Raw genomic sequence first — 13,213 nt, forward strand, 5'->3', positions numbered from 1 at the left:
GTTATTACTATTTTCACTGCAGCTTCTTTGAGTTGGGTTTAGGTTTATGTCTAGAAAATTATGCAGAATGTCATGAAAAATAAAATACCGAAAAGATTTATGAGAGAATGTGATCAATGTACGTTTGCTGATCTTGAACATAGCTCAGGCAAGTGAAAGGACAGATTAATGAAGGATTAAGCTAAACATGAATTTTAATATCCAAAGATATTTATAAGCAAGAAACCCTGGGGTGTATTTATAGAGCCACTTTAATTAGTCAGTATTCAAAACAGCTTTACACACAAGTCAAGTTTTCAACAGATTTTAAACACGGTTCTCTTCTAAATGAGAGAGTTGAGGAATATTGTTACCCAAGCATGGAAGCTGGAAGCTGGGCTTGAGTTCTGGCTCTGCCAGGACAAACTCTGAGACTGAACCATGCAATTTGCTGCAAATAGAAAATGAAAAACCATAACAGGCTGCCACAAAGATTAAACACAACAGTGGAAGTGAGTGTGCTTTGTAAAACAAAAAGTGATATATTATTTCCTCAAAGGAGTAAAGAAGGGAAGGAGAAAGTATGTTCACAAAAATTCGTGTTTATTCAAGTTAACAGTCCTATCAATAATGTCTACATCTATACTTAAGACAGAGTACACTGGAATTTACTGAAAATGGTCTAAGACCCACTAACTGTGAGTTCTTTTTCTGACTACTATTGTGACATTTCCATTACTTAGTAGAAATGACATAACTATCAAATGTATCTAAGAAATACCTGTCCTAGCGATTTCTCAAGAATTTCATTAATATGGTCCAGATAATTTCAAGAGGAATTGTATCAGAGTGTTAGTTTAGGCTGTGACATCAGACAGCCCTGGATTTAAATCCTGCATCTATCACTTGCTAGTCGTATGAGTGTGTAGACTCCAACCATCCCTAGTGTCTGTCTTCTATGACAAAAGTGAAGACATTCAAGTATACCACAAGTTTCAAAGATTTAAGAGATAACAGCACTTAATATCCTTTGCAGAATGCCTGGTATGCAGTACAGATCTTATAAATGTTAACTATGATATTACCTAAATTGTTGCTTCCAAGTAGATAAAGATCTTTGTTTCCCAACTATTGGTCATTCTTATCTTTGAACAGATACGCAGTTCCTTACATACACAGTGACACAGAAGCTCATGTTATTTTACAGCCAGATGGAGCTTCAACATTTATCGAGCAACTACTATGAGCCAGGCACCAGAACAGACACTAGGGATACAAAGATGAACTAGATATTGTCTCCAACTTCAAATATTTCTCAAGAATGTAAGACCATTGAGGGTAGACATTCGTTGGCTCTGCCCACGTCTGTATCCTCGATGATTAAAATAGTGCTTGGAATATTGAATGTGCTTGGGAAATGCTTGTGGAATGAATAGTCTAGTGCTTTTTCTGCCATACATATAAATATCTAAATCTCAATGCAGAAAGACTTTTACTTATATTTCGGATATCCAATAATGAAAAACTGTAAAGAAAAACATTTCTATTAGTACAAATATAATTGGAATTAGGTTTAAATCCTGGGCTTCTTGAAGCAATTTAATGATTTTCTTACAAAATAAATACAATGACATTTGGCACTTTAAAAAAAATTGAAGAAATGCGCAGCAAACATTGGAAAGAATTCACCAAGCGTTTGATAATGTGATAGCAGAAAGGAAATTTGACACCATTTTCTTACTGCTTGCATTAACATTTTCCTACCATTTAGATGATATGATCATAAAATTTCACTTAAAGATTTAAAATATTGCTCACCTGGTCTTCCTCTCCTCCACCTTCTTCATCATATTTTAAAATATTATCTCTTACATCATCTTCTGGATCAATTAAAAGTTGCTTGGCCTGGCGTTCTTTATCCCGGCGTTTCATCCATACCACAAACATTAGAACGAGGACTAGGTAGGAAAAGAGTGAAAAAATCACTATATTGTAATTTTTAAAATTTGACTTATACAATCACAGTCTTCAACACTAATAACATACTTATATGGGTCAAAAACTTGTAGTGCATATGCCACTCTGTTATCTGTTTCTGGCCTCACATTAAGAGAGAGAAGAAAAAACAGGAGTCTGAGTACTGGGTTTAGAGTGAGAGAACTGGCTTCCAGTCCCTGGTACCCTGTGAACTCACTGGGTGAACACTGTCCTCAGTTTCTTCATCGACAAATGGGGACAGTAACTATTTTTATCTTTCACTTTGGCTTGCTAGAGGATAGGATACTCCCGTAAATGCTAAAACAACACACAGCAAATTAACTTGTTACTTGTTATTTAATTGCTCTTTTATTCAGCTTGGTCACCATTATGCTCCCCAAATCAGAGAACGCTACTTCTCAAGGGGGACTTCTCAAGGGGGGATAGGTGTTGGCCAAGATGACTTTGGTAGTAAATTGGAATTGGATCAACTGTTGAGTGTTTTTGGCCCCCAAAGGCTGGTGTTTTCCTATTGCACTATTCTGCATTCCTGTTCATAATAAACTGCATGTTTCAGGTACGAAGGCAAGGGGATTAGTTCGAGCACGGAAATAACATTAGGCTTTCATGCCTTACACTTTTGGGCCAGGTCTAGAACCACAAATTTTCCAGAGGTTTGATGTTAAAATCAGCACCAATTCATTTTCCTTCAAAATGCTACAGTCATTTCTTCACGCCATAATCCATCATATCTAAGTCTTTCTCGATAAGGTTGACATATATGCCACATTTTAGCTGAAATTGAAACATATCCCTAAGTGCACATCTAGGAATGCATTCTCTCTAAAATCTGGGGGTATCAGTTTACATCCTGAAGTTAAAGATTTAATGACTCCTATTTGAGCACACTTTTATTATTGGCCATAAAAGTAAATATCCTCGTTTTAAAGCCAGATACATGATCTCATTTGCCATTGTTCCAGGGCTAAATCTAGCAAGTGGATTATTAGTATAGCATGCAGGTTTCAAATTATAGTCAAAGTAGTCTCCACACAGGAAGTAAAAAATGCTCAGGCTTCTATAGTAATTGCTTAGAATAAAGGAACAGAATTCTAAATTACCAAAACACTTGTAAATGGAGAAAACATAAAAGAAATGGCCAACATTTTCAAGAAAGTGATTGGTGCATAACATGATTGCACAATAAACTAAGTCCTGCCGCTATTCCACAATAAAACACAGGGCCCTGGCAATTTATCCTTTTAACCTGCATGCTTAGAAGTGGTTCCTAAAGTACTTTCTAGTGGTTAATTTCTTGCATTCCACTGAACCAAAGACTGCAAAGTATCTTAAAAAGGAGCAATTCCTTAATCGAGACTTGCTCTAAAGACAGACAATTTATTGAGCTGTGTAATCATTTCTATTATCAAATGTGCTGTATGAAGTACAGTCTCTCACTATTTTATGCAGCCCTTCAGAAACAATTACCTTGATCCTTGCATGACTGGAGCAGGTTGCTGAGTGCGCTTTATATGAAGGAAAGTGAAGGAAAGCAATATACTTATTTTCCTAAATCATCAACTACGTGTCATAAATTCATACTCAAATCATAAGAGAAGTGTTCAAACTTAGGACTGTCTAACATTTTTCTATGAAAAGAGTTTGCTACTGCTCCCCAAGCCATCAGCATCAGAAAATTGCAACGGCATGGGAGAGGTATGCAGGCCGGGTTTGCTGCAAACATGTGAATGTTTGAAACAATGCTCAGGCTCTTTTCATTCTGAAGTGGACTTGGCTGTCCCATATGTGATTGGCAAGAGGCTCAGAGGTTGAAAAGAGTTGTTAAATTACTTTGAAAGATAACAGCACCAAGTTACTTTGCTAAACATCCTAGAAGCGAAAAGGGAAAATCTAAGAACCAATGAAAGCACTTACTGAGCAGGATGATGATGCAAAGCAGGATGGCAATGATGGCACCCGTGCCAAGCCCCGCACCCACGATTCTATCCACGTCTGTGCAGTCCCCGTTGGAGTCACACTGGCAAACCTTCACGCGAAGGATGGAAATATTTGATTTGGGAGGATTCCCAGAATCTGTGATTATGATTGGAACTTCATATATGCCAGCTTCAAGAAATTTTATCTTTAAATTAAGCTGAGCAAAATCACCTATATGAAAAAGCAAAAAATATAGTTTGATAACTAATACCTAATACAGTAAAAAACACATAGCATTTTCTAGAACGTATTTACTACCTAACAGTATATATGAAGCAGACTATAACTATGCTGTGCTGTGAAGACTCTTTTGGTTTTAAGGGCTTTCAATATCTTATTTAAACTTTAAGTAGCTTTTAAAATATATTTAATAAGATTATAAAGGACCTACAATTAACTTTTAATAACAGGCTTCAGAACTTCTCAACTGCACACATATTCAAATAATTAATCTCTTCTTACCATTAAGCCGAGTGATGGTCCAATTTTTCTTAATATTCAACGGAGACAAAGGGAGATCAAAAGCAAATGGTCCAGCATTTGGATCAATGTCATAATCAAGTGCGGTGATGTTAATTGAATTGGGGTCTGGAGTTTCACATGTCTCTGCCTCTTGAGGTAACACTTGAGGGGCATTGTCATTAATATCAAGTAAATAGATCTGCAGCGTTCCTGTTCCACTCATAGGAGGAATTCCTTAAAAGGGAGAAAAATCACAAATTGATGCTAAACAATTCTCTCCCATGAGTCTCAATGACAGTGAAATTCTCAAAGCTTCTAGCCTTCTTGCCCTTATCATTGCATAACTTTGGAAAAATCTAGTTGCCACAGCATCAGGGCAGACTGTTTTCGGAACAAGGCCACTTCTTGCTTCCTTTCTAGGATGACCTTGAGCTGCCACTGCTGGTGTGCAGGAGCTGAGCACGGCGACCATGCGTGCCCCTGCCGAGCTGGCTCTGCACCTTTCCTGCCCTCGCCGTCCGTTACTCTGGGCCCCGTGCACAACATGCTGCTCTAGGCACTGCAGGGAATGTGAGAGAAGCAGAACACCAGGCTCATGATCTTGCGGACTCTACTCTTTTGATGGAAAACCAAGACATGTGCATGAAAGAACAGAAAAATGCTTTTAAAGCTCAAACACAGCTACAAAAACTTGAAACAGGCTACAGACAACTAATGCAGACCCATAGACCTCATCTGGGGAAGGAATGCCGTGGAGAAGAGAAATGATCTGTGTTGATCAACCAACTCCCTCCCTGAGAGTGGAACAGGTTTCTCTATATACATTATTTCATTGTAATCCTAGGCAGTAGGTTTAAATAAACAAGGAACCTAAATCTCTATAAACTGTTCATGGTCACACACTCTTGTAAGTGATGGCGTTGCTACTTAAGGTTGGTCTGCCTGACCCCAAACCCATTCTCATTCCACTACCAAATGTGCTCTCTACCACTTCTTGTGATTATTTAGTCTGGTGATTTGGCCTCTGATATATTATAAATTATACATAAATATACATACTAAATATATATAATAGAAATGTTATGTTATTACATAACTATAATATTTAACTAATTATATAATTTATATATATTATACTATGATAGAAATATAAATATTTTCTAAAAAAGGTTGCATACCAAGACCCAGAGGTGTAAGTGACCTGCCCAAGAACACAGAACTAGAAAGGAGCACACACACATTCTTGAGAAGGGGACAAAGAGAAACCTCCATGGACCTCTCTGAGGAATACGGATGGCTCTGAGAGCAGGGAGAGTTAAGGTGGAGACATAAGGTGGCTGTTAACAATTTTCTAATACCACAGTGATTGCTATGATACTCCATAGTATGAGGAATTTTCACACTTATTATCACATTTAATATTACTTGACTCTCTTAACAACTTTATAGAATAGACAAGCAGCAAAAACAACTTATCAATAATGAAACTAAGGCACAGAGAGACGAAGGCCTTGCCCAAACATTAAGGAGTAGAACCAGGGCTCCAGACCCAGCCTCATGATTTAAAGCTGAGCGCATATGCAAAGCATCACAGCTCCACAGATTTAAGCGCTTACTCCTCTCTCACATCAAACACCCCTTCAATTAGGAAACAATCCACCTTGGTGAACGAAAAATTTGGTTGTAACTCACAACAAACATGCATACATATAATTTTATAGCTCTTTAAATCTCAACATACTGGTGCAAGATATATTACTTTAGGTTCCACTGCAGAGGAAAGCTACTCCTTACATACGGCGAGGCAGCATGAAACAGCCACTAACGCTGTGCTCTGATGTGCAGTGGCAGAAATGGCAGAAGCTGTTTCTCCCGAGCGTCAACCCTAAATATTTGAGTAGGTCCCACATTAGAAAAGACAGGAAATATTGCTTTAGCCCTGTCACCACGTAGATTTATGACAGATAATGATCTCACTGAATCTTATTATACATGATTGTGAAAGGTTCATGGAAACTGTTCTTATCACAAGTGTTGATAGGCAACATTTTTCAAGCTGCATATCTTGACCACCAAATTGAAGCCTGCGATTTTTATTAGATGTTAACATTCATAGTCTAACACTAAAATGATTTTAAAATATGCTTGTGATTCAGTTTTGAAACTATTAACACACCAGAGAAATATTTATTTGAGTGTTGAGTTTGTGCCAGACACTGCTTTAAAAGCTTTATGTGTACAGCCATTTTATCTTCCTTAATACACCCTGAGTCAGGTACTGCCACCATCAGATTTAAAACTTTGTTGCCAATTCTACAGTTAGGCAGTGGTAGAGATGGAGTCTGCACCCAGGGGGTCAGGGAGAGCTCGAGAGCCTGTACTCGGAAACACACGTCGTACTGAGAGCCAACAGAGCAAAACAGACCCACCACCAGATTTACATAAGTCATATTTGTCTTAAATAACTAAAACAATTGGGCTATCTATTCATCTCAACCATTTAGAATCTAGCAGAGACCCAGAACAACAAAAAAAAAAGGGCCAAAACTAACATACCAAAGCTTGTGTTCTCACAGATCTCCATTTATGCACAAAATTAAGTTTCCTAGCCCATGGCAGACTAGAGGCAGAGAATTAGAAAGAGGAAAAGTGCTAGAGACAGAAAAACAGATGGCAGCAAATTGACAGATCAGAAGAAATAAAAGGACCAACTCAAAAAACACAGTGTCTGGGGCTAGCCCAGTAGCACAGTGGTTGGGTTTGCATGCTCTGCTTCAGCAGCCCAGGGTTCACCAGTTCAGATCCCGGGTGTGGACCTACACACTGATTATCAAGCCAGACTGTGGCAGGCATCCCACATATAAAGTGGAGGAAGATGGCCATGGATGTTAGCTCATGGCCAATCTTCCTCAGCAAAAAAAGAAGAGGACTGGAGTCAGATTTAGCTCAGAGCTAATCTTCCTCCAAAAAAAAATCCCAGAGTGTCTGGGGCCATTGAGGACGGACTCACCCTGCAGTAATGAGGCACTGACGCAGAGGAGGGCAGAAAACCCACAAAGGCTTGTCATCACAATATGAGGCTACTAAGGAGGGTGTATGGACATTGGGAACATTCATTACAGAAGACAGGGAACATGTCATAGAAAACCCAGTGGAAAAGGAAAGTAGAAGTTGGGCCTTAGAGTAATAGATATCCATTTTCTAGACAATTGAGTTTCATAGAAAACCTCATTTCCTGATGATGCATGCATGATGAGGCTATACTCTAACAACACACAGGATAATACAGTGACTATATTTAATTACGTACCATTGTCAGAAGCAAGGAAAGTAGCATTATATATATTGTTTTTCACATTTGGCGATTCTCTGTCCAAAACAGCAATTGTAGTTATTTGCCCATTCACAGGATCTATTTTTAGCCAATTGGCAGGATCAGATAATTTTGTGTATCTAAAAAATGAAAGTACAGTATGTTAATTCTTTTGATATAAAACTTTAAAAAACTAAAACATATTTTTCAGTCTAATTTCAAATGCAACCAGCTCATTAACTTGTATTTTTTTTAGATAATGGCTGGATATACAGCTTTCACATGGAAAAGTATTTCTGTGACGGTGATTCTGGGAGGCACATAAAGGTTGAGTGTGGGCGGGCACGCAGGAAACATTAGACAGGTGTTTGAGGGGAAAGACTAGGAGCCCCGTTTCTGTGCAGTGGGCTATGGTGGATTTGACAGATTTTGTTTCAAGCTGTTGTCTATTTCAATGAATAGTAATAGTGCAGATAAAATAGCTCAAATTTACCTTCTAAGTAAGCAGTAGCCCTAATGTATAGGATATTAGAGAAATTATAAGAGAAGTGGAATTTTCTATCACAGAAAACGCTTAAAATATTTACCACCTTATCATGGTGGAGATGACGTCACAGCGAGGAGACCCCCATAATCCCATTCCTACTAGTATCTCCCACACAGGGTCAAGCCTCAGAACTACGCCTATCAAGGGAGGTCCCACAGCAGAGGCCATCTGAAGCAGATTATCTCTATCAGTAGACTGATCAGCTTCAACTCCTTTTTCAACCGGGCTGAGGGTGAGATTTTCAAGCTTGGATAACCAATATACAGATTGGAAAAAATATCCTATATTTTGAGAGGTAAAAAGTTGTAGGAGTTTAATACATCTATTAATTTGCTATCTATCTATCTTGATTTCAATGTCTAGAGAAATGGAGAAGATATGCAGTTATCTGTTAGCAGCAGTTCTGGAAGAAATTAAATAAAATATGAGCTAATTTAAAAAATTATCATCACCAGCAATGGAAAATGGTCGTGTGGGGTATGCTCTGCTAACTATCTACTCCCTCATCAAGAAGGATAAATTAGATTTTGCTGAGGCGAGAAATCTTTACAGATATGTTTTGTAAGTCCTATAACTACTGTACAGGTAAGGGATGAAAATAATTAGCTGATATCTTGGTTTTGGCGTGAGTTTTCTTTTTCTGATGAGTGGAGAAGAGATACATGTTATAAGCTTCTGAGAGTCCCCTATTTATTCACAGTAGAAACTTTCTGTGATGCTTGGTATAAAAGCACAGGCTGAATTATTCTTAAATATAAAAAAAAAAGAAAAGGGGGCAGAAAACATTTTTTCTTCAAATAAGACATGATCCATTCTTATATTTCCTAACCAATGTACTCATTGATCTACTGAAAAGAAGGTTCATCGAAGAATTAAAAATAATTTGGTAATAAGTAGTTTTGCTTCCAGTGAAAAAAGTTCTCACTCAAACAGTAAATATATTTTATGCACAGTATAGGACATCATGTAAATTAGAAAAACACCATAAATGTCATTTGATACCTAATATTTTGCTGCATATATCGATCTGGGTCCTGAGCAGTAAACGTTGTTAACATGGTGCCGGCATGAAGGCCTTCTTCTTGGCGAATGATCTTGGGATTTGGGGCAAAATAAGGGTTTTCGTTCACGTCAATAACTGTAACAGACACAGTGGCAGTGGACTGAGGTGGGTGCTGAATACCCTTGGCTAATGGCACTTGATTTTCTGCAGCGACAGTAAGGACAAACATCCTATTTGTTTCAAAGTCGATTGGCTAGAAAAATTTAAAAGAAAGGAAATTATATTTTTGCAGGAAATAAGAATATTTGCATTCTGCAGTTTATTCTCCTATCAGCTCTATTTCTAAAACATTAATTTTTCATTCCCAGCACCCTAGGTTCCTCTTGAATTTCTGGAAAACATGCATTAGCATGGTCAATGATTGAAATATTTATCACAATTAAACCCATTTATATAAGAGATTTATAAATCCTGGGTACTTTGAAGACTTATGTTCACAAAACAATGCATATTACTATTGCACTGACTGCATTTATTTAGCTAAATCTAAAACCTTAGTTATTCTTAAGAACAGCATTGTTGAACAAAAATACAAAATAATCTGAGGTCAAGTGAGAACACGATGGTCCAGATTGTACTCTTAAACGCTGGTACAAGGACCATGCCTCAACCAGGAAAGATTTTACCAGTCTGTGATGAAATGGACTAAACAAAAACTAGAAAATGTGATTTTTTTCATAAAGCTAAACACATTCTATTTAAAAGTATCATTCATAATTTGAAGTACACGTTTTAAAGTGCACACATATACACACACACTTTTTAAAAACGATAGTGTTTATAGGTAGAAGAGTTTTGTGCATGTTTTTTCCTTACTTAGCAAACCAAAATTCTGTCTGTTTTCCAAAATAATTTTGGGTATTTTACTAGTCTAAATAAATCCCAAATCTAAGACCAACACTCTAGACAAAGGAATGAACAAATAACCCGTAATGTAACTATCAGCTTCCAAAGTTCTGCTGAATCCTACCATCAACAGAAAGGTTACCAGGAATCAATGACCAGACTGGACATTGACTCTGAATTTCCCTTGCCCACCTCCTAGAGGAGGCACAGATAAGCATCACTGTCCATAATAGTATGAAAAAAGAGCTTGGAGAGCTCTCATGCCATCATGGGTAGTCTAAGAATGATGAAGAGCTGAAGCGAATGAGAAAGCCGCCTCATGAGCACAAACCGCACTGGCTTCTCAACCTAGAACATCTCCTCAAATCTTCACAGATACATAGCTTTTTTTCTCTCCCTCTAAAATCTCCAATTCAACTTCTCTTTCTCAATTATTTTAAACAAGACACTAAAGAAGCCAGAAAATAAGAAAGAATTCTTTTGAGTGATTTCATTAGCCACATGAAACATCCCTGACGTAACATTTATTTATGCTAAGTGGTACGCACAGTTCTAAATCCTTTAAAGTGCGTTAAGCTTATTTATCCCTCACAGCAACGCTATGACTTGGCTCCTGCTACCATCCACACTTTTTGCATGAGGCTTAGAGAGGTTAAACAACTTGCCATGGTCACACCACTACCACGAGCAGAGCTGGGATTTGAACACAGACGCTGGGGGCTCTGGGGCCTGTGCTCTTGATCATTACGCTGTATTCATTCAGAGAATTCCCAACCCCCACCTCATGAGGGAAATCACCATTCTACTCATGCACACATAAAATTCTTGACAACTGACACGTCAGTGCACCTTTCTATCAGGCCAACATTTGGATTCACTTACAAATCAAGAGTGTTGGGACTGAAGGCAAGGAAGGAAATCTCTTCCCTGGGCGTCTAAAAGGAAGAGATGTTCACTTTAAAGAGCTGTTACTTTATGGTTATGTCTTTATTACACTCAAAGTTAATGTCCCCCTTGCTTCCAGCACTCAGTTTTTTATTTTTTGACGATTAAAGATCAGAAGAACCAATTTCTTAAAGTCTTGAAAACAGCATTTAACAACAGCAATGTAAATTCAAAACCTTTTAAAAGCGTAGGCCCTCTTCTTTCCTGCTCATTCCATTTTTCTTTTGTGATATTTCCTGGTTTGTTTCCTGAGCCAACATTCTAATAGTGACCTGTTGACATGAGACTACTGGTCTGGGGCATCCTTCTTAATCAATTAGTGATCAAATTCCTCTCGACATGGCAAGTCGATCAAAACTTCAGGATGTGATATATCACTAAGGCACAACTACACTGACAGTAAACATCACTGATGGTCATCCTGCCTTCAGGTTGTTAAAACTGTCCAAACTGACTTAAAAACAGTCATATTCCAGGGACAGATTGAGAACATCTAAGTTGGCCTCAGCCTCAACATTTACTAAAAAATAGCAAATGTGACTCCCCAAAATATATTAATTCCAGATTTAAAGATGTTTGAAAGAAAAAAGTGCTAAGATTCAATAACAGACTAAGGGGGTAGGGGACATATACTGGTCACTGCAGAGTGGCCATCAGAGAGAACAATGCACTTACTTTCACCACGGTGACTAAGCCATCGTTGCTGTTCGGGTCAGTCTGAATGGCAAAGCGCCCCGTGGGATCCCCACCGCTGATTCTGTACGCTGCGTTCCAGGCCGGCGTGTGTGGCTGATCCTTATCGGTCACAGTTAGATTAGCTACTATGACATCTATTCTGTTTTCAGGGACTTCACCGTAGAACTGTAAGAAAGACAGACCCCGGTCAGAGGAGTGATGTGGAACGCTGAAGGACAGCGTGTCTTGAGGACCCCGGTGACCAGATTTACTGTCCCATTAAATCTTTATTATCTACACTAAATGAGGAGATCCATAATGCAGGTAATCACAGCATTTATGTTTGACTTTAAAAATACTACCATGTTTTTCAGCAGTCAAATTTTTTTCCAAATTGTTATAGTTTCATTAATATTCAAATTACTGTCCGTTTGTGAATATCTGTGTGATTAGCAGTGGGTCGGAGGAAAGGCCTTGTCTGAGAGAAATAATTTTACTCAAGAGAAAATAACTATATGCTGACGAAGTAGCATAAATCAGTCACGTAATTCATGTAGCTGAAAATATTTATAAATATTTTGTTATAACAGCACAAAGTCTTTTTGGGACATTTCTTCCAGGCAGCACAGTTCCACAACTTTCTCGGTGGATTTGGAGACTACGAGTAAACAAATTACTTTGGTGCCTTATTTAAAACCCTGGTTTGAGTGACAGATAACGTCTGAGTCAGTGGCCACTCTACAATTAGGTTAAGCAAGTTCCACTCCTATTTAACACATTTATTATTCATGACAAAACTTCTCCGTAATGGACCACAGATCTTAAGTTCTGTGAGTGACAGTCTGTACTTACTGTCATGGCAGTAAACTCTGGAGGATTGTCATTGACATCTGTCACCGTGATGACAGCCGTGGCTGTGTTTGAAAGGCCATATGTGGGATTGCCTTCCATGTCCGTAGCTTGAATTATTAGCGTATACTGTTGCACTTTCTAAAAAGACATAAAGATAACAACTTCAATGACACTGATTCCTCAAGAAGACATAACAGTTGTTCGGTAAATGGCTCTTTATTACACACGGAGAGTACAGCATCATTCATTCTGATTAACATTACTTGAAATTTCCCAAGTGGAGTTTACTTTAACTCGTGAAGCACAGGTCTGGTCCTTGTCTAGAGAGATTTAACTGTTTTCACCTCTGCCTGGGAAAGGAATGCATTGCAGATGTGTGAAATTCACCGCTAAATTGAAACTTCCATCTGGTTTCAACTTTTCTCTTTATTCTGAACTTCACAACATTGTGGTCAAGCATTCAAGTCATTTGGTTTGTGTTTACTTGCTCATATGTTACTTTCTACCCAGTTTAGGATACTAAAGACAATGAAGAGTCTTGAGAGGGAGAAGAAAG

At 38.1% G+C, this 13,213-nt stretch overlaps 1 protein-coding gene across 3 annotated transcripts in view; it reads right to left on the minus strand.

Moving 5' to 3' along the window:
* Positions 1-13,213, minus strand: part of CDH2 (cadherin 2) — a 208,212-nt gene that overhangs the window by 27,458 nt on the left and 167,541 nt on the right. For all 3 annotated transcript variants that reach the window (XM_070627537.1, XM_070627539.1, XM_070627538.1), the window contains 7 exons: positions 12,658-12,795; positions 11,806-11,991; positions 9,279-9,532; positions 7,727-7,869; positions 4,417-4,650; positions 3,892-4,125; positions 1,798-1,937 (listed from right to left, as the gene is read on the minus strand). In XM_070627537.1, coding sequence (XP_070483638.1) covers positions 1,798-1,937; positions 3,892-4,125; positions 4,417-4,650; positions 7,727-7,869; positions 9,279-9,532; positions 11,806-11,991; positions 12,658-12,795 — 1,329 coding nt within the window. The remainder of the gene's footprint in view (positions 1-1,797; positions 1,938-3,891; positions 4,126-4,416; positions 4,651-7,726; positions 7,870-9,278; positions 9,533-11,805; positions 11,992-12,657; positions 12,796-13,213) is intronic.

The sequence above is a fragment of the Equus przewalskii genome, chromosome 7 (assembly GCF_037783145.1).
Source record: "Equus przewalskii isolate Varuska chromosome 7, EquPr2, whole genome shotgun sequence".
Taxonomy (NCBI): domain Eukaryota; kingdom Metazoa; phylum Chordata; class Mammalia; order Perissodactyla; family Equidae; genus Equus; species Equus przewalskii.